General features: G+C 40.2%; 1 protein-coding gene across 1 annotated transcript in view; it reads left to right on the top strand.

Moving 5' to 3' along the window:
- Positions 1-22,916, top strand: part of FMN2 (formin 2) — a 157,473-nt gene that overhangs the window by 97,458 nt on the left and 37,099 nt on the right. The window contains exons 10-15 of the mRNA XM_083432083.1: positions 5,249-5,340; positions 5,464-5,593; positions 8,356-8,502; positions 12,273-12,332; positions 13,397-13,517; positions 22,784-22,876. Coding sequence (XP_083288209.1) covers positions 5,249-5,340; positions 5,464-5,593; positions 8,356-8,502; positions 12,273-12,332; positions 13,397-13,517; positions 22,784-22,876 — 643 coding nt within the window. The remainder of the gene's footprint in view (positions 1-5,248; positions 5,341-5,463; positions 5,594-8,355; positions 8,503-12,272; positions 12,333-13,396; positions 13,518-22,783; positions 22,877-22,916) is intronic.

Below are 22,916 nucleotides of genomic sequence, written 5' to 3'. Positions count from 1 at the left end.
GATAGGAAGTCCAATTATGTGTTTTTGTTTTTTAATCTATATTAATAAATAGAGAAGACAACAAGAGATACAGTGGTACCTCGGGTTAAGAACTTAATTCGTTCTGGAGGTCCGTTCATAACCTGAAACTGTTCTTAACCTGAAGCACCACTTTAGCTAATGGGGCCTCCTCCTGCTGCCGCGCCACTGCTGCACGATTTCTGTTCTCTCCCTGAAGCAAAGTTCTTAACCCGAGGTACTATTTCTGGCTTAGCGGAGTCTGTAACCTGAAGCGTCTGTAACCTGAAGTGTCTGTAACCCGAGGTACTACTGTAGTAGAAATATAAATTAAGTTTATTGTTTGTTAACAAATGGAGTATAGACTTGTACTGTATATGGTTGTTGTTTTGTTTATAAGATTTATACCCATGTATAGTTAAAGAAGATGTAAGTGTAGAACCGTTCATTTGTCTCTATTGAAAAATATTTTGTTAGTTTTGGCTCGGTTCTCCAGTCTGTTCTCCAAGTCCTCTCAAATCCTAATTCTATTTTATGCAGTATTAGCTACCCGTCCCAATTTGGTGCCTGCAAATTTGGTGAGCATCCCCTCTATTCCTTCATCCAATTTCTTTATAAAGGTGTTGGACAACACCAGGCCCAGGATAGAACCCTGTATCTCCCCAATTGTTACTTCTCTCCCCTCCCCCCTCGGGATTATGAGGAACCTCCTCTCCTAGACAAGGACTTACTATCATAGATTGTCGTTATCTCTGAATACAGCCATTGTTATAAAATGATGGGAAGTGTATTTAATGTAGCAATTGAGGAAGGAGGGGCTCTTGCACATTTTCTGGTTTATCTTATCCCCCCCCCCTCCATACATCACAGTCTGTTATCAGCCACCAATGAAAGGATGTGCTGTGGTTAATAATACATAATACATGTGTATATGTGAAGAACAATATATTTATGAGCAGTCAAGGATTTATGAGATGAGAGTTCTGAAAAGTGTCTTGCAGGAGACTCCCACCCAATTGGTTTTACTTTCCTACTTAAAGTATATTTGATGGGGAACTGTGCAGGAATATTATCTTGTGTCTTGTTTGCTGTACTATATTACAATTAGCTTGTGCCATCAGTTTTCTATTTAATTTATTTCAATGTATTGTTTCAAAGATGTTTCAAGTGTAATCAGGAGCTAATGAAATTTTATGTGAACAATATGTTGAATGTTCTCTTTGACAAAATGCTCTTGAGGGGAATAGGAATGTCCTTTTTATTTCCTGAATTTGGCTTCAATTTTATATACATGCACACAAAGAGAGACAAATATAACCAAAATTAGCTTTGGAGACTTGACACTTGACGCAGCCCACAAATAGTGTACCAGAAAACTTAGCTCATATTCCAAGAAGCAGGAGAAACATTTTACTGAATCTCAACTAGATCATACATGGCAGATCGCCCTACAACCTCTGCTTAAAAACCTTCAAGGAAGGAGTCGTTCCACTGTTGAAAAGCTCTTACCGTCAAAATGTTTTTCCTGATGTTTAGTTTGAATCTGCTTCCTTGTAATTTGAATCCATTGGTTTGTGTCCTAACCTCTGGAGCAGGGAAGAAAGCTTGCTTCATCCTCCATGTGACAGCCCTTTAGATGTTTGAAGATGGCTATCATGTCTCTTCTCAGTCTCCTCTTTTCCAGGCTAAACATACCTAATTCCCTCAATCATTCTTTGTAAGGCTTGGTTTCTAGACCCTTGATCATTTTGGTCGACCTCCTATGCACACGTTCTATCTTATCAATATCCTCCTTCAACTGTGTGCCCAGAAGTGGACTCTGTATTCCAGGCATGGTCTGATGAAGGCAGAATAGAGTGGGACTATTACTTCCCTTAGGGGAAGTGGGTGGTGCTGTGGGTTAAACCACAGTGCCTAGCACTTGCCGATCAGAAGGTTGGCGGTTTGAATCCCCGCGACGGGGTGAGCTCCCATTGCTTGGTCCCTGCTCCTGCCAACCTAGCAGTTCGAAAGCACATCAAAGTGCAAGTAGATAAATAGATACCACTCCAGTGGGAAGGTAAACAGCGTTTCCGTGTGCAGCACTGATTCGCCAGAAGCGGCTTAGTCATGCTGGCCACATGACCTGCAAGCTGTACACCGGCTCCCTCGGCCAATAAAATGAGATGAGCGCTGCAACCCCAGAGTCGGCCACGACTGGACCTAATGGTCAGGGGTACCTTTACCTTTTATTACGCCCCTTGACCTGGACACAATACTTCTGTTTATGCAGCCTAGAATAGGAATAGTTATTTTTGATGCTGCCCCCCACTGCTGACTCATGGGGGTCCCTTTCAGCTCCACAATTCTATGATAATATGAAACATGTTGGCTCAGTGCAACATAGGGCAGCAGAATCATATTTCCCCACCTAGTCACTTGTGCTGCCTTTGAAGGTAGAGCAGCACACTTGAAGTGGCACCTATGTGCCATAATCCTAATCTCTCAAATTTCACTGCAGATTTTCCTGTGTCTATTAATGAGGCTCTAAGCTTTGGAATTGAACTGAAAACATGCTTCACTGTTTTCTGTAATTCCTGTTTCTCTCAGGTTGCCTGTAGAGACTGGATCTCAAGGGATCTGGAACCCAGGTCCTTTCACCAGACCAGTGGCACAAACTTGAACAGAAGGACAGAAAGATGGAGGGAGGCTGAAACCAAGCAGGCGCAAACCAGGGTGAAGCCTCTTGGCCCCAGGGAAGACTCTGCCACCTCCCTCCCTCACCTGGTGCTTCCAAGGCTCGAGCAGCTGGGCTCTGAGCATGGGAGGCAGCCCTGTTCAGGCTGGAGCCGACAATGAGAGGCTGAGTCAGGAGGACTTGCTGGGGGACGACAGCAGGCCCAATCACACACCACTCCCTTTTATCCCATACCAGATGCTAACAGGTGGCAGCCAAGTTCCTCCATGGCGGGGGGGTTTGTGGGGTGCCAAGTCCAGGCCAAGGCTTCTGGAGGAGAGGAGAGGAGGGAGGGGGCCTGGGAGACAGAAAAATGGGTGGGCGATCAGGCACCTTACCTGCGTTCTCACGCAGTGGAGAAAGAGGCTGACGTGGCTTGACATGGTCAATGGGGGGATGCCCCCAAAAATTGGAGGGGAAGGGGTCTGGGCTCCTTAGAGTTGGCACCTATACACCAGACCAAAGACTTAAAATATTTTTAAATGGTCAGCAGTGACTCTTTATGTAAATGCACCTTATCAAGTAACATATAGGGAGTTGTTTCTTCGGTCTGCCCCCACCTCAAACCCTTCCTGCGTGTGGAAAGGTAACACATCATGGTGTGTGGTTAGTGTTCTCCCCAAGGCTCAATTTAGAAGTGGGATGGAAGCCTTAGGACTCACACTCAGAGATGTTTTGCTGTTCCCCAACAGTGCTGAGTCCAGGAGCACCCCAAAACTGTGAAGCTGCTTCTTCCAGGAGAGAACAATATCACTCAGAGCAGGCCATCTTCCCATCTCCAAGACACAATGTCTCTGACTTTTCAGTAATCAGCTTCAGTTTATTGGGCCACACCCAACCCATCACTGCCTCCAAGCACTGGCCTAACACTTCAACTGCGTCTTCTGATTCAGTTGAAAACAGAGACAGAGCTGGGTGTCGTCCACATATTGATGACACTTAACTCCAAATTTCCTAATGACAGTTCTCGGGGGGCTTCATGTAGATGTTAAATAGCATGGGGGGGGGGGGGGAGATGGAATCCTGTGGGATCCTGCAAGATCAAGGTGAATGAGCCGAATTACACTCCCCTCATCTCTTCTGATAAAAGTCATCAGCCAGGGCAACCAAGGCAGCTTCAATGCCATGGCCAAACCTAAAGCCAGACTGGCGTCTTTGACCTGGGCAAGATGTCTAATTTTCTCCCCTCTCCTCCCTGGCCAGTGGTTGGGCCCTGTTCTTTGATGGCCACAGGCTCTGGCACTGGCACTGACATAGGAAGAGTGGAAGCTTTAGGGTTGTGAATCCTGTGTGGAAAATTTATACAGTAATTGGTTTTTTGTTTTGTTTTTGTTTTTTTACTGTCACATTTCTGTGATCTCATGCTCTCTGAAACATGGAGCTATCAGGACTAACACAACAGATACTGCTTTTAGACTATAATGTGAGGTATCATCATTCCGGTTGTGCTTTCCTATTCCCAGCTCTGTAGTATGTTCAATTGTTAGCTCGTGTAGGCTATGTAATTTAATTATTAATACAACTATGCCAAACATTGCTTTTGCATATACTTCTTCAATTCAGGATGTATTCAAGCACTCAGTGCTCAAAACTTAGATGTTCACTGTTATACAAAGGGTGAGTTTGTGTGTGTGTGTATTACAGCAAGCACATGGGTTTTTTCAGCTTCAGTGTTTGATGGGTATCATACTCATGTTAAAATACTACAAACGTAATGCTACTTAAGGAAAAACCCGTCTGCTGTTACAACACTTTGACCTCTAAAATAACTGTTGCTCTTTCCTTTGAACAGAATACTGTTGAAAAGTGGAACCTGCTAATAGAAAGTCACATCAATATTAGAGGGAAATGAGATTTTTGACTGTGTTTGTTTCATCTTAAGTGGAGCAAATCTTTATGTAAAAGGGGAATTGTTTAGCATTTTACTCACAGTTCATCTCCCATGGTTTCGGAACCAATTGATAAATAACTCACTTAAAGAATTGCTTTCCCCCCACCCTCCAAAAACAAATATTGACTCATATATCAATAGTGTTGAAAACTTTGATTTTAGGTCATCATGGCTTACTTTGTTAAATGTGTTTTTGGAGATCAGATTGCCCTCAGGTGCATGCAACTAACTAGTGAAAAGAAATAGTGCTTCCTAGACATTGGATCTAGGAAAATATATGAAAAACTCAAAAGGTGTGGGATGGGTGGGTGAGAGAGAAAGAAGACCATGAGTTGTCTTTATGTATGCTTGAATGAATAGATCTCTTGCAAACTTTTAACAGTCATAACATTACATTTAGAGAAGTTTTGTTCAGCATCAAGCATTCTTGCATGTAACATTCTTCAGTAAACTAAGTCACTGAAACCATTGAAACCATCTATATAAACAGCTGAATTTCTTAATATGAGGAGTCATAACTGATTTTAATTGATTAACGTGTTATGAGCATTGTATAATTTATTTTATTTTATTTGTATTTGTATTCTGCTTTTAAACCACAATGTTCTCTCCAACCCCCTCCCTTTGTCTGTCTTTTTTTAAAGAGAGCACAATCAGATGAACTTGAAAAGATAGAAAAACATGGCAAGTCTAGTAAAGAAAAGGAGAATGCCAAGTCTTTGGACAAACCTGAACAGTAAGGACCCTATGGTTGGGCATTCTATTGGGCTGCAATGCTACCTTCTGCTTTGTGGGAGAACAATTTGCCTGTGAAATTCATATAATGGATATAAGTAATACTTTCCATTCACTTCGGCAGGTTTCTTTATGAGCTGTCCCTCATTCCCAACTTCTCAGAACGAGTCTTTTGTATCCTGTTCCAATCAACGTTTTCTGAAAGCATTTCCTCCATCCGCAGCAAACTTGAATTGTTGCAGAAACTGTGTGAGGTAGGTTAACTTTGGACCATGTGATGCGAGGGCTAGATTTGCTGATATTTAATCTTTCTTGTTCAGCAATACTCATATTTCAAAAGTTTTATTTACTTTAGCTGCTCATTAAATGTGAAGGATAGCAGTCCTGCTGAATGGAACATTTTATGATTGTGCTTCAAGATCAAAGCAAATCTTAAGATTTGGCTTTCAGTGCTGAAATATAACATCACAAGTCTGTAGCCAATGCACACCAACCTCTAGAGAATAATGTACCTTCTTCCTGTGCCAAAGCAAAATCTCTTCTGTCTGTAACTGATGCTGCCTTCCCTTTAGCATTTTCTAAACAAACACTATTTGGCCTTTTCTCTTAATGTGTGTGTTAATTTTTGTAAACATCCTTTCTGTTATAATTTCTAATAATCAGATTGGAGTAATTTGGTGACATTGACATTAGCTAAACATCTTGAAACTTAACTACAGTAAGAATCTATGGCTGCTATCCTATATCCATTTAATCGGGAATAATCCCCATTGAACTCAGTGGGAGTTACTGTAGACACGTATGAAATTGTGCTACGTTTCCTAAACATTCTTCTACAAATGTAGCAAGTTCTGTTTGGAAAAGTATGGTCAAACAGCTCTTTGCAGCAATATACAACTGATATTTTATTATATTCAGTGCCATTTTTCTAGAAAAAGAGATATGAACACCTCCCTTGTTCTCTATGATGGCAATGGGGCCCACCTGAGCGATGCCAGAACTCATTTCCAGTGAGTTCCAGCTGAGGAAACCCTGATTATTTGTTGCTTGCATTAAAAGTTGGTTGGTTGGCTGACATCTGTCTGTCTTGGGAGACAATGTAGTAGTGCGCTTTTGTGGTTGAAGTCAAGCTCTTGGAAGGTTACAGTGCCTGTTCTGGCTGTAGAAACCGATACACGAGTCACATGTTTTGTTGCAGTAAAAACTCTCACCCTAACTCTCACCTCACTGCTTCACCATCATATTTCTCTGGGGTAAAAATCTAGGTTGCGTTGACTGCCCCAAAACATTTTCAGAGTGAAATGCATGCTTTTGAGGGTATTGAAACACTCCCCACTCCAAACCCTATTGCTGTAGCTCTTTCTGTGATTTTTGTGTCTCTTTTTAGTCTGAAGTGCTGCTGCTTTGATGCCATTTCCCCCTGGTTAGTCATTACATTATCCCAACCAGTCTGGTACGCTAGTGAACTTTACTGTCATGGTACTACATAATCAATTAGATTTGGCCATGTGCTGATATCACTGAGGAAAGCCCTTCCCTTGCCCTCATTCTGATTGGTTGGGGAAGAGGGTGCTACAAACCAACCAACCAACCAATCAATCAATCAATCAATCAATCAATCAAAAAGGCCACCTTCTTTCAGGAGTCTTTCATTGGGCATTGCCTGAGGCAATTGAGTTAATACTTCCTCTCAGTCTTCCAGTGCAGGGTCTGAGTAGAGAAAAGAGGTTTAGTTTGTCCTCTTTCACCCTCCCCTACTATTCTCAAGAGATCAGTAAACAGATTTCATCTAACATAATACTAATGAAGCTTTTTAGGCCTTTAACAAGAGTTGACTTTTGTTTGCCATGCTTTTTTAGCCATCCAGAATCCAGTTGCTAAAAGTAGGGTGGCCCACCTCATTAAGAATTGCCTGTGTGTGTTCTTAACAAGAAACAGAAGTATAATTTTCAAAGTATAACAGAACGGCTCCATTGTGCCAGATACCTCCTTCCATCAGGAGAGGATGATTGTGGGGCTTAACCCACTATGCAGAAACCTATGTGGTGGTGGTCTTCCTTTGTGCCAAGCATTGGTGTGCCAGGGGTTCTCTTGCTGGCTGAGTCATGCTCACACCATTGCTGCTGGTGATGCTTATTTATCTCTCTGCTAGCAAGTGTAAGATGACTAATTTGCTAGTGAAGAGAAAACGCTTCACAACATGTATTCTGTGGTTGTTTCTTGTTAAGAATGGGAATCGTTCTGGGTTTTTCTGGTGCAAAATCCAGAGTTGCATTGCTGCAAGTTATGTTATGGCTGGTGATATTTGCCCAGTTACTCTGATGCACATGCAGCCTTTGCACACCTCCCCTGTGGGCCTCCAATATCCCCTGTTTATGAATTTTTCCCATCACCATAAAACATTATTGTGACTTTCCCCTGCTGTCAAAATCTGTGTTTTCTTTCCCAGATACACACTTGCTATATGCCAGATAGAATATGTACTTAGAGTTCCACCTAACATTTTCTATGGTTGAGCTGTTATATGACACCTCCAACCACTTTCTCTTGACAAAGTATGGCGCTTGTCCCTTAATGGAAACTGGGAAGCCCTGATGATGATGATGATAGTAATTTATATAATAATTTATTTATAGCCTGCCCAGCTGGCTGGGTTTCCCTATTATATATGTGTATATCTTGAAGAGGAGTGACCTTAATGATACCAAATGATTAATAAGTACTGATATTCCTGTGCCAGGGAAGGGCAGGGGAGGGTGGTAAAACTTTCAGCATTTGAACAACATTTTGGTGTTATTTTATTTGTAACCCGTGAGCAACAGTTAAGTCCTACAAAATTGTTACCATTGAGGTTTTATTGAGATAATCATAGCATGAATATGATATGCAAAAGTAAGTTAAAGCATATATATTTCTTATAACAAATAATCATTTTTGCCATTGCCATTGTGCATTGTTTCTTAAATGAAACCAAATATTTCTGATGAAGAAGTTGCTCTGTATCTTGTTTTCTCAGACACTGAAGAATGGCTCAGGAGTTATGCAGGTCTTAAGTTTGGTCCTTGCTTTTGGGAATTACATGAATGGTGGAAACAGGACAAGAGGACAAGCAGATGGCTTTGGGTTAGACATACTTCCCAAACTGAAAGATGTCAAGAGTAGCGTAAGTTTGGTTCTTTTCAGTTGTTGTAAAACTTAATATTGTATTCTTTCGCTCATAGATTCCCTGTGGTTACCTCAGTCATTAAATAAATGGTTGATCACATCTGTTATGTATATGGTCCTTAAAGTCTTGTTTCCATACTGTTTTTTTTAAAGAATAATTTTTATCACATTTTCAAATTTTACATTTCATAATAGCCATCCGTTATAGCCATCCATTCAACTTCTTCCCTCCCTTCCCTTCAAAGGTTCTTTTTATTTACCCACCATTCCTGCATATTTTTATATACCCATCTAATTCAGTTCTCCCATCTTACATCCCTTTTAAATATGTTATACTGTTGAATTTTCCTTAATACTGCCAGCATTTTCATCTGTACACAAATATTTACTCAGTGAAAATTTTCCACTCCTCTTTAAATACCTGTGATTCTTGCTCTCTTATTCTGCTTGTTAGACCTGCTAACCATGCATATTCTATCATCGTAAGTTACCAGTCCGCCTTGCTAGGGACCTCCCTCACCTTCCATTTTTGGGCTAACAGGATCCGAGCCACTGTTGTTGCATACATAAATGTCTGAACCATTCCTAACAGAAATGCCTCTGGGGTTTTTTTGGGAATGCTGTTTTAAACATTTTTTTCCATCTCATTATATATCATCTCCCAATATTCTTTAACTTTTTTTGCATGCCCACTACATATGAAAAGCCCCTTCCATGTCTTTACATTTCCAACACAAATTCAATTCCACTTTGTAGTTTTTAGCTAGTCTACTTGGGGCTAAATACCACCTATGAATCACTTTCATGTAGTTCTCTTTCAAAATGTAACATGCAGTAAATTTCTTTCTTTCAGACTTTCTCCCAGAGGTTTAATTCTATTGTATACCCTATATCAGGGACGCGGGTGGCGCTGTGGGTTAAACCACAGAGCCTAGGGCTTGCTGATCAGAAGGTCGGCGGTTCGAATCCCCGCAACGGGGTGAGCTCCTGTTGCTCAGTCCCTGCTCCTGCCAACCTAGCAGTTCGAAAGCACATCAAAGTGCAAGTAGATATATAGGTACCGGTCCAGCGGGAAGGTAAACGGCGTTTCCGTGCACTGCTCTGGTTCGCCAGAAGCGGCTTAGTCATGCTGGCCACATGACCTGGAAGCTGTACGCCGGCTCCCTCGGCCAATAAAGCGAGACGAGCGCCACAACCCCAGAGTCGGTCATGACTGGACCTAATGGTCAGGGGCCCCTTTACCTTTATACCCTATATCAATTGTCCAGTGGGTTATTGAGGCTTTAACCAGCTCATCTTTTGTTTCCCATTCCAATAGTAGCTTATACATTTTAGAAAAATAATTTTTACTTATTCTGCAGTAACTCTCTTTTAGATTGTGAGCTTTGGTCCAAAAATCCATTGTTTTCATACTTTTAGATAACCAAATGTTTCAGAGATTCCGTCAACAGTACACTTTCTATGTTTTATTGCATTCAAACTCTTCTTCCCACCATTTACCGGTATATATAAGATAATGGTGATAGTTCACATTTACATGATCAGACCTTAATACATGTATCCCTCATGAATGTATCTAATTAACAAGAATTATATCAAAAGTTTGGCTAATCTAGCAGGTTCTCTTTTTTTCATTAGCAAGAAATCAGAAACAGGTAGAAAGATGTTAAGTAGTTGTTCTCTCAGGATAACCTTATGTGAACAAGCTCTTAATTGCTTACAAGATTGTCTACAAAGCATAGAAAGCATTTACAAATGGAAAAAAGTCTTAAGGATATAATTATATATCACATGTACCCTTGGAAGCAAGTAGAAGAGATTTGAATGCTAAGCAACACTGCAAATTGCAAAAAAAAAAGTAACTTGATGAATTTTGTTGCAGGATTCATTTTTCTAAGAAGCTTCCCATCTTGATCATTGATTGGTCCCATCCCATTGCTGATGTCAGTTACTGAAATACAGTCTTTTAGCATTGCATCACTTCAAGACTGTTGAGAAAGGCCAGGAATACATACTGGAATGAAGCATTTCTTTCTATTTGGCCACTTTGAACACTAATTGGTAATGTCTGAAGTGACCAAAGACAATGAAACAAATACTATCCAAAAATTATCAATAGTCAACTAGGTGTCAAATTTCGCTTAATACTAGAAACAAGTCTATAAAAGTAGAAGAGTGAAAAGAACCCCCCCCCCCCAATTGTGATTTTTGATGTTGGGAACAATTCTGCATGCAGCACCCGGGGTGCGGAATGTTTAACAGAAATGACTATGAATGGCTGAAAGCGTAAGAAATGGTGTTTAGGTGTGAGTATGTATCCTCTGTGGGTCTTTTCACATTGGACAACAGACACTAAGATCCCATCCATTCTGAAGTAGATCTGGATCAAGCTACTGAGAGGCATACAATTCATGGAATGTGGCAACTCGCATCATCACTGCACACCAGAGGCTGGCAGACAATACCATGCTGTAGCCTTCAGACTCTGACTTCTCTATAAGTGGTGGGGACATCAACATCTATGGCAATTGTCTTCCTGTTCAACACTGATGTTGGCAGTCCAGCACACTGATGTTGGCATTGTTTGATGTGAAGGCTTAAGTAGCTCCGTGATACCATGTCAAAAAATGCCAAATAAATTGGATTCATTTATACTTACTGTGTCCACAGCACACTTCTTGAAATTTCAGAACATGCTTTAGGGATCACTTATGAAAATGACAACCCTCCTTTTCTACATAGTGAAAGTTGTACTGAAATTGTTGTGTTTTATCATTACCTCTGCATATTTTCCAAACTGAATCTGTATTGAACTTTGAATTTCATGCAGGTTCCTTTATTAGTGATTCTAAATTAAATTGTTGTGCTTTTTCTTTTCTTTTTAAGAAAATAAGAAAGGTTATTCTTAGTCAGACCATTGTTCCATCTTGCCCCGAAATTTGTTTCCAGCAGTTGCCTCCCAGAAATTCTCAGGGAAATTTACAAGCAGGGCATAATGGAGAATGTTATCCGATGTTTGTCACTAGTAAGAGGAGGTATAGTGCCTCTAAATTGGCCAATGTTTTAATTGTCTTGGCCAATAGGCTTTGACTGAGTTTTCCTTAATGTAGTTGTCTAATGCTGTATCTATGCATAGTGACCACCATAACATCCTGTGGCAATGAGTTTCATAAACTATGTGTGTGATTTGCATGAAGAAGTACTTTGTTTTGTCCTCTTTAAACATATTGTCAACAGTTCATTGGATAACCTGCCCTCAAGCTCCAGCATTTGTTTCCTATTAATTGCATTACTGTTCAGTTATAAACAGTATCCAGTGGTTTAAGTTGAAGCAGACATAGTTCAGAAACTTTCAGTTTAAGGAATCATTAATAGAGTTTTACATTCCGTCCATTGGTATCCCTATCATCATTAATTTCTCTGCCATTGCCCTTTACTATCTGAAAATAACAGCTAGATATAGATGAAACAAGGTATAAAAGAAAAGACTGTACACATGTCCTCATATTTTGGGCATTCAACACTCCCTTTAATTTTCTGTTGATATGCATGCAAGATTGGACTCTATTTCCTTTAATCCTGATTTAATATGTCAGCTCTTGCTTCTCTGCTAACATAGCTCTGAGTTATAATGCTCTTGCCCTCTTCCTGTTTCCTGAACCTTCTAGTTTAATGGTTCACCAACTGTATAAAAAATAGAAATGATGAGCAAAAATTGGATACATTTTATGCACAATAGCTTCATTATTTAATTTTGCCCCTGTACAGGACAACAGCAGAAGTCTTCTGTCATATATCGTCTCATATTATTTGCGTAATTTTGATGAGGTAGGTATAAATTTCTCCATTTTAACTTTTTTTGTTTTGGTTTTCTTGCTTCTGTCACTGAAGCTTAATTCATTGTCTTCTAGTGGTTTAAGTGTGACACTATGCTGTGCATATAGCTTTGATTGACCATTATCTTCTAGGAATGTGGATATGTTTTCGAGGTGAAATGTTGTTGCTGTTGTTATAGTTATTAGATTAGATTTCTAACCCGCTCTTCACCCTAAGGTCCCAGAGTGGGTTACAACAGTATAAAAATACAATAAGCAAAATAACATATTTTTTTTAAAGAAAAACTACCAGAAGGGTAGATTGAAGCTTACCCCTCAGTGGCGTCAGAGACATCTGCCAAAACAATCAATTCAAGATTGTACATGCCATCTACAACAAAAACTAATACTTCACAATCATGCATAAAAAATTGCATACACTGAAATTAGAATTGGAAATTGCAATCTCATGTTACTCTGGCATATCCATATTTTTGAGACGGCAACGGTACTAGGTCAGGCTTCCTTCCCTGAGAAAATGTGTACATCATTTTGCAGAAATGAATCTGGAAATAAATTTCAGGTCATATTACTACTGGGCTTAATGGGCACAGGGAGCTTCGGTTCATCTTTCAGCGCAGGGATGAGAAAGCTGTCTCTTTCCTCTCTTCAGAGGTTGTTAGCCCAATGGTCAGGGATGATGGCAGTTGTAGTCCAACAACATCTGGATGGCTACAGGTTTCCAGTCCCCATTCTTGTGTAACTATGCCCTGGTCTCCATCTGCTTTACAGCTGGAAAAATGCAGCTATCCCACTCATCTTGAGGCTCCGGCCACTCTACTCTACTCTTTACCTTTTTAAATATAGTTGGAGACTAGTTCATTTTTTCCACAAGCACACAATGAGCTACCAAGTGATATTGCCCATTTGCTTGTTGGATTCCATTTATCTGGTATTAACAAGCCTGTACTTTGACTACTTAGTTACTATATTTTTGCTTTAATAAGTAGGTGTTAAAAGTTGAGTTCATATCTCAGTTGCAAATATTTTAATATTATTTATTTTATGCTTTGTCAGGATGCTGGAAAAGAACAGTGCATCTTCCCTCTTCCAGAGCCACAGGACCTTTTTCAAGCTACTCAGTTAAAGTTTGAAGAGTTTCATAAGGATCTCCGCAAACTTAAAAAAGACTTGCGAGGTACGTGTTTGCAGTCCCTTTTGAGAAACATTTAGAAGATTTCTCTCTGTGTATCTAAAGTTTGAAAGATATGATGCCCATAAAGCCAAATGTATGTCACAGATATGAATAAAAGCCTTCAAGTGAATGTTATCAGCAATTGATTGCAAAACTAAGCTTCTACAGAAGAGAAAACAGTTATTCTACATAAGCCTTTAAAATTGCACTTCTCATATTTAGAGCTTTTCAAAAATAACTTATGCAGTTTGTCTTGAGAAGGTGAATGGGCTGTGAGGGAAGTCATCATTTGGAATTTCTGACATATCACTTAGAAAATAACTTGCGCGGAAAGCATGGCACAATATTTAAGAACACAGAGCTTAATATATAAATTGTTAAAAGTGCCAGAGTATTCTTGATGGGCTATTTAGGCTGCAGTCCTGGAAATAAGTTCTGCTGAACACAGTGGAGCTAATTTATGAGTTGACATGTATAGGATTGTTCTGTTAATCTAGCTCTCCAAAGCAGCAGGATGGTCTTAAACCACGACATATATTCAACAAGACAGATGTTTATTTAATCATAGACAGTTGCTAATATTCTTGTCTTGGTGGCTGAACATGTCATTACAAGATGAATCTGATTTTGTAGATATATTTCAGACAGGTTTCAGACCCGGTTTGGAACGGAAACTGCCTTTGTTGTTCTCTTGGAATTTTTAGCGGCTTTTGATACCAATGACCATGGTATCTGTCTGAGATGGCTGTTGGAGATAATGCTTTGAAATGGTTCTGCTTTTCCAATTCCAGAAGCTGGTGTTGGATCCTTTGGGAAATGTTATTTAGAGTCCCACAATTAAAGATCCTGGTGGATTTTTATTTTAAGTGTTCAGTAAGATGAAAGTTCAGGAGGGATAGGGGGCTGTCTGACCTCAACTGGAAGGGAGTTCCAGAAAATTGGACCCACAATGCTGAAGGCACAGCTCCTTGTGGATACAAGCCAAGTATCTGAGCCATGGGGACTGCTAATGGAGGCTCCCCTGAAGTACACAGTGATTGAGCAGGGCTATAAGGCATCAGATATCCTGGACCTTGTATTAAGGACCTTGTAAATTAAGACTATTAAGAGTCTTGAAGCTGCCCCTGTAGCATGTGGGCAGCCGGTACAAGCTTTGGAGCACAAGTAGTGTCTGTCCCCAACAAGCCTCGCTGCAGCATTGCACATCAGCTGGAGCGTTGGGATGAGGCCCATGAGTCACCCCACCTTGTAATAATCAAGTTCTGAGATTGCCATTATTAATGGAGATTTCCCCTGCTTCTCAGCTGTACAAGCCAATCTGAAACCATGCAGTATCTCTCAGTTGCTTCTGGCTTGATACAATGCTGGTGCTGCACATGACAGTCAAGCAATGTCATTCTAAATGGAGACTGGTGATTAAGGTTGCAAGATAAAGCTCTTAAGAGTCGCAAGCAGTTGGAAAAACATGACATGAATTTCTTCTCACATGAGGAAACAATTTTCTGAGGTTTTCAAAGCAGCAAATTTAGCATGGCATTAAAGCTAGTGCAATTTGACTTGACGAAAAGAATCCTTTTAATGGCTTTAGCTGAATTTATCGATGGCTTTTGCAAGTTTTATAAAACCATTGGATGCTCATCTTAATAGCTGAATACTCTTTTTGTGGGGAGGGAGGGTTCCAAATAACTTCTAAACTAAACAGATATGTACTCTTACTCCCCATTCCCCACCATATATCTCTTTCTTACTTGCACAAACACAGATTCCTTACGTATACATAGAGGCTCAAGCATACTCTCATTTTCCTCATGCATATTGTCATATATGCTCCTTGCCATCAGTTTTCTTTCTTTATGGCCCTTTCTCCTGTGACAGCATAGGACAGTGAACAACACGGAAGAATAATCAAGCAATAATTAAAAACATCTAAAAATACATCTCTAAAAGAAAGAAACAAAAAAATACAAAAACAATGCCAGCTGCTGAAATTTTGATTGAGATTCATATCTGACTAAACAAATATGTCTTTAGTTTGTGTCTAAACGTCATCAGTATGAGGGGCAGAGGCATCTTCTTGGGGAAGATGTTCCATAGATGGGGCACTGCCATGGAGAAGGCCTTGTCGCACGTTGTCTCCCCTGAGCTAGTAAAACTTACATTCAGAGGCCTGGATCCTACCTAGGTAAAGGTAAAGGTACCCCTGCCCGTCAGGGCCAGTCATGACCGACTCTAGGGTTGTTTGCCCATCTCGCTCAATAGGCCGGGAGCCAGCGCTGTCCGAAGACACTTCCGGGTCACGTGGCCAGCGTGATGAAGCTGCACCGGTGAGCCAGCACCCGTGCCGCACACGGAAACTCCGTTTACCTTCCCGCTATAAAGCGGTACCTATTTATCTACTTGCACTTAGGGGTGCTTTTGAACAGCTAGGTGGGCAGGAGCTGGGACCGAACGACAGGAGCTCTCCCCGCCGCGGGGAATCAAACCGCCGACTTTACGATCAGCAAGTCCTAGGCACTGAGGTTTTACCCACAGCGCCACCCGGATCCTACCTAGCCCTACACATATGGAAGAATCCTTCCATTCATGAAGGGAACTGGGATCGAGCAGGGACTCCTGCTCAAGTTCATGGGTGAAGCAGCATTTTTTGCCCATCTCCCCTTTCCCTGCAGCTACCTACATGCCTCTCATTATGCTCCAGAAATTCATTCAACCTTCTGGAACAGATTTTCAAGGGGCAGAGGGGGAAGGATAGATCAGTGAAACCCTCTACTTCCCTTCTGCTTGTAGTCAGAGGCACTATGCATCTGAATACTAGTTTCTGGGAATTACAGTTGAGGAGAGTACTGTGGCACTCCAGTCCTGTTTGCAGGCTTCCCAGAGGCATCTGGCTAGCCATTGTGAGAACATCTTGACAACCTGCTTTCCCCAAAAAGGCTCACCTAGCACCTACGTTACGCATCTTTAGGCACCAGGCAAAGCATTCCTCTTCTCCCAGGCCTTTAGCTAATTAAATGCTGGGCTAGATGGGCCTTTGGCTTGATCCAGAAGGGCTCCTCTTATGCTCCTTTGTACATCCTGTAATGGAAACCCTGCCCGCCTGATGATCCTGACAGTGGAAGCTGGGTTAAGATGTAAGCCATAAGCTTTATCCTAGCTCTAGACACTTATCCAGCACCTTTTCGTTCCTGATTTGTGGGCAAATCCATGCTGATATCGACAGGAAATTTCTTCAACTGTGTCATCAGCAAGGAGGACCATACCACTTCTGTGTCTTGTATCCCGCGTTTAGTAGTAGAAAGCTAAACTTGTTTGGTGAGGCTCGCAGAGGGAGGACAATGACAAGACCAAAAATAAGATAGGGTCCATGGAAGAGCTAGCACTGAACCAGTCTGAGAGTCATCTATCTGCTCAGATTCTAAATCAGACATTTCATTGAGATTTAAGTATAAAACTGTTAGTTTGTACTTCTCTCTCCACAACTGAGAAAATAAGAATGACTATATTAATGAGCAAAGTTGGTGCACAAAATAATTTCCAAAGTGGTATACCTGCACCGCTTATTCCCCAATAATTGCTGGGTGTAAAGTGCATTTGTTTCTGCCCTTCCAAATCTAATCATGCAATGTGATTGCTATTTCCTCTGAAATTCCTACCTATATTTTGAAAGTTGTGCTACATAAAAATGGAGCAACAGCTAGCTTGTGTGGCTACATCTGACTGTCTCAGCGTATTAGCAATCTGTGGGAAATCATGCTAACTTAAAACTATTTTTATAATAATGTAAAATGTTTTCTTTATGGTGTGTAATCAGAATGATAAGCTTGGGTGCACATGTGCTTAAAAGGGAAAATTTTGTGGGGATAGATTGTTTTTATATATGTTTTCAGGATGATTGCACAGGTTCCTTCTTTTTATTTTCCCTGTTTGTTTTATGAGCAGTACTGTGCACTGGAGATTGCTAATACTGGCGTGAGGGGGAACTTTAGAGGTATTATATAAAGAAGATGCAATTTTAGACGTTCAAAAGAGCATATTGGGGTATTTCTTCTATTTTAGAGCACGAATTTCATGTCCAGTTTTCATAACTATTTATGTAACATTTCACTAATCATTCTGTTCAGCTGCCACCAATTTCTTCTGCCCTTGTTTTAAAGCATTATGTGGCTGGACATTAATCTGTTATGTACCAGACACTCTAATAAACAAAGGACCCGAGACAGCTTGGGATTTTATTAATATATCTACTGGTTCGGCTCCATCAATTGCTCCCCGATTTCACAGCTCTCCAGGATTCTCAGTTTAGCCTTTCTCAGTTCAGTGACATATAGTTTGTTAAGCAACCTGATCTGCTTTTGATCTCTCCAGGCTGTCAGCAGACCTCCTAGATGCAGTCATGTCGAGTAATAACTTTCAGTAACTCTGTCATTCCACACTTGAAATTTTAGCACTTGCTACAATACTTAAATCAACTTGCTTTGTTAAAGAGAAAGGCTGCTACTGCATTGGAATGATACAGGAGAATTTTAAGTTTAGGACTTTGTGTCAACTCCTGCAGGGTTCCCCACCCCTCGCATCTTAGCGTTTGTTGAAAATATTGCTGAAATGAGTATATTTTCAAGTCCCAGTACTTTTGGTTCCAGTTCCACTACTTTCAATCACATCTGAAGTTTGGTTCTGTCATTGAAAAAAGTCTATTTAGGCACATTGGAAGATGTTCCATTGCAAACTATTTCTTTAAAAAAAAAATAGGCTCCAAAATTGATTAGGAGCATAATCAATGAGCATAGATAAAACAAGATCAGGGATTTCCAATGTGGTGTCTGGGGGCTCATATGCACCAACAGGTGCTTCCCTGGTACTCACATGTTCTCCTGTTCCACCCCCACTCAAAGTAGGCTTGAAAGAAACATTTTATTATCGCCAATAGGTTGTGGGGTGTGTGTGTTGCTCACAATAGGTTCTCTGGTTTGCTGTTGTGCCCACACAGACCCAAAAATGTTGCTGATCCCTGGACTAAATTATGACTAGTCATTTGGATATATTAATGTATGACATAATTGCAGCTCAGCACTGCCACAGCTCAACAATTGAAACCCCACCTGCAACAGGGGGCGTAACATTTTCAGCTACTGGGTGTTCAGGTTTCTTGAGTGTGCATGGAGGTGGGGTAGGCTACAGAGGGATATCATCCTCTTTCCAGAAAAACGGGTTTCCTATCTTAACAAGTTCACAGGGATGTGGATCTTGCTTAGTAAAAAGAAGACTTTGGGTGACATTACTGCAAACACATCACATTGATTGTGTGAATTGGTCCAGTATACACGCAGTAGATGCAGTTTATAATGAAAAATTAAGTTCACCAGTTGTGCATTGAAGATGCTGGATTGAAATGTAAGCAAAGACTCTTCTATAAAGGAATGGCTTTCCTTTTCTACGTCTCCATCTGCCCCCTTCATGTTCATGCAGAAATCTGTGCACTAGAATCAATTAAAAGACAGTAAAGGTAATCCTGACACAGTCAGACACTTAAACATGCTTATGTTTCTCTCAACTGTACCCATTTTGTAGTGGTTTACAATTTTGGTATAACCTCCATAGACATATCACTTTTGCATTATGCTATGTACTTTTCACCGTTTTTCTAAGGGTTTTCCATTATTCTTCTAGAAATGACTTCAGTCCTGTAATAACTGATTTTTATGTGTGTTTTAAGGAGGGAAAGGCATTTTTATAGCTGAGAGGTGGTGTGTCAGATAAACTTCAGACTTCAGAAATACAAAATAATCTTCCTAGATCTGACCAGTTGCATTCTGGCTCACCCAGAGCGGACCCAGGTCAGCAGTTTCTGTAGAGGTTGATGCAGACTTCTTGTCAGGAGCCCTCCTGCTGCTGCTTTTTGTTTCGTGCTGAGTCCATGTCACTTGACATGGGCTGCAGGCCTGTAAGAGTACTTTAAGGCTATGGTCCTGAAAGCTAATGAACTACAACCCACATACACTGCTAATATTGACATAATTCATTTCAAGGTAATAGGACTACTCAACTCAACAGTGGTTTTCATGACCGCTGCTTAAAAAGCTCTTAGGATTTCCACGTAAAACATTGCTGTGGCAAGCTAATCATTAGTGTTGCACCCACATACTTCAGTAGCCTGTGCAAACATTGCTGAAAGGGTTAAATGACTGAAACATCACTGCATGCAGACTCCTAAACCTAAACCATATGTAAAATAAAGCCAGGATTTCAGTCAATCTGTGAGTCATGTTTTACTGTCCTTAAAACTCCAAACAAGGAGCTGTCTGTAGAGGCTTTTGAAGCTTCAACAGTCCTTAGCATAAGTCCTAACAATACCAAAAAAATAAATAAAAGAAAATTGAGAGGTCTTTCTCTTCTCATGGAAAAGTGTGCAATTCAGATAAACCTGGCTTCGTTTCCCTGCATTAAATCTGAACTCCCTTTAAAGTTACCGACTTCAAGCATTTCTATATGACTCTGCGGTACTCAGATCAGATGGCGTTTCTCTTTCCAGGAATATGTAAGATCTATATCCCTAATATATTTCTGAAAATAAATTTGGGGAAACTTTTCAAAGTACCCAAATAAGAAGTGCTCGCCATTTTTCTCACTGTCTAACCAAAAGGGCAGATTCTTAAAATGTGAGCAAATTTGGATGTCTTTTTCTAGACTTATACCCTGATGCATGACATCTGACAGATTATGAATTATGACATGCACCCCTCAACCTACAAAATTAAGCTGAAATAAGATTGTATGCCATGAATATCAAATCAGAAATTTACCTTTGATCATGTTTGTTCAGCTCTTGCCTTTTGACTGATTCACAAATAGCACAATTGTATGCATATTTCGTTTGAAGTAAGCGTCCGTAAATTCAGTGGATCTTACTCCCTAGTAAGTGGGTTTAAGACTGGAGGCAAATTAATACCTTGCACAGTTTTTTCTCATTGGATGAATGTGGATTTTCACAGAATCCAATACTGCATTTAAAATATCAACATCTTGGCAAATTAGCCGATATTCTTCCTGTGCTGACAGTGGTCCAGGTATCATGGAATGTTGCTTAACCATCATTCAGTGCTGTGTGCATTGGCTAGAAACAATACAGATTATACCTGTATGCTGATCATTTTATTATGGTTAAGTGTTTTTAAAGTCTGTTGATTTTATTGGCATTTTCTTATAAATATTTCAGTCTTGTGCAAATAACTTATTTTTTTAATGTGGTCTATAATTTTGTTAATTAAAATAAAATGAATGTAACACTGCATCTGATTGCCTTCTTCCATAAATTGTAGTAGATCATTGTTTTCTGAAACCTGATAGTGAAACAAAGGCTCAGTTCACAGGCAATGCTAAACTGTGGTTTAGCCTGGTTGAGCCTGAGCAAACCTCTGACTCCTGGTTCCCCATCCTTTCTCATCCCACATGGCTGGGAGAAGCATTTGGTAGCATTTACCTTCAAGTTCATAGCAATGTTATATATGAACCAGAGATAGTGGTTTAAATTAAAAGTCTGGTCACTCTCTAAGCAAGCTAGTAACCCACTTAACCTTATGATAAATATGTGCTTATTACTTCTTACACATAAAGAATTGTGTCTGGGGTGGTAGTGGATAGAAGGCTGCCTGGGTTTTGTTTTCCCTGCTGGTGGCAGCTATTCACACTGGTTTGCTGTAGGGGAGGATACAGGTTTGAGGTAAGGATAAGCTGCAGATGACCTAAACTTCAAAGCAGTCATGAAATGTGATTATTTGCTAGGAGCCACCAGCTGAGAATAACCAAAACATATATGTTAGCTTCTTGAAACATTTGGAATATATTTGCAAGATTCTTTTTTGGGATCTACAGGGCCTTCTTGAGCATTTTGAAGAGGATGAAAACTAATCTTCATTAGGAATGTAAGAATAGCCTTCTGGGTAAGACCAAATGCCCTCTAGACCAGCATTCTGTTCCCACAATGGACAACTGTAGGAAGCCCACAAGGAGGAAATGAAATAAGGAATCTTTCCCTGCTCATGACTGCAGGCAACTGCTGTTCAGAAGCATACTGTGCATGGGCTATCATAACTACCAGCTATTGGTAGCCTTACTAATCATGAATTTGTCAAATCTTATACACTTCTATCACACACCCCACCCACTCATCTTTTTCTTCTAAATTAAAAATCCCCAAATGTTGCAAGCTTTCCTTAAAGAGGAGTTATTCCAGCTCTCAGTCATTTGGAGAAGATATAGAGTATCCTTTATCATGACTATGCCATAGCTGCCACAAAAAATAAGCACATGAAGCATTTTGGTTTTGCCTGAAGATACAACAAAAGTCAGAGACCACATAGTCTATCAAATGAAGTTTATATTGCACTGAAGCTCTTGCACTTGCTGTGAAATTGACCTAGCATTGCATTTGTTTAGGCACTGAGCCTATGAACACTTAAGTATATTTTTAACTTTGTAAGCATGAATGGTTTCATTGAGGTCAATAGAATTCACATGGTAGTATAGTTCAGCATGTTTACAAGTGTGTGTGATCTGAGCCTTGGTAAATTACTGTAGCTGAGTAGTCAATTCCACAAAGTTTAGAAATATGGTTTACTTTGCATATGTGTATATATCTTATGAGCCTACCTCTCTGAGACAGATGTAAGTTTTGTTTTTAAGTTTCCTACCAGGCAGTAAATGTTGGTTAAACTTTTATTTTTTTAAGTACAATTATTCACATTTCTTACAGTCTTGTCCACAGATACCAAACCTAGGCCCCAGGAATCTGAATAGACTAGGGTCATTGGGTTGCATCCAGTGGTAGTGGTAAACTGGTAGAAAGCACTTTCACACACACTTTCACACACACAAGTAAAGGCATCTAATTTTCACCACACTCATGCTTTAGGCCTCCATTCTACATTCCATTCTGTGCTGAAACAGTATGGAATGTAGAATGGAGGCAGGAGGATTGGTGAAAATTACGATGGCTTATTTTGACATGTAGGTGAATCAGTGTGGCATAGCTTTGTCTCTGTCCATCCATGCCATGTTCCTGAGAGTTCCTATTCATAGTAAAGTGGCATTGACTGTGCCAATCCAAAACGGGTCTGACACTATTTCAGTTGAATTTGCATGTGATTGCAAAACAGTCATAAAAGCTTGCTGGAGCCAACAGTTCATGGGATCAGATGTAAGTGCCAATACTGGGGCTTAAGTCTGTTTGTAATGAATCTCATTCTAATACAGTGTGTTACTTCAATTTTCAGGATGTGAGACAGAAGCGGGCAAAGTTTGCCAGTTTTCATTAGAAGAACACATCCAGCCTTTTAAAGACAGCATGGAGAAATTCATTAGTCAAGGTAAATAATGAGGTGCCATTGAACCTTTCCAAGATTTATC

The sequence above is a fragment of the Podarcis tiliguerta genome (assembly GCF_965153285.1).
Source record: "Podarcis tiliguerta genome assembly, chromosome: 3".
NCBI lineage: Eukaryota > Metazoa > Chordata > Lepidosauria > Squamata > Lacertidae > Podarcis > Podarcis tiliguerta.
This window is presented reverse-complemented; position numbering and strand designations above follow the sequence as displayed.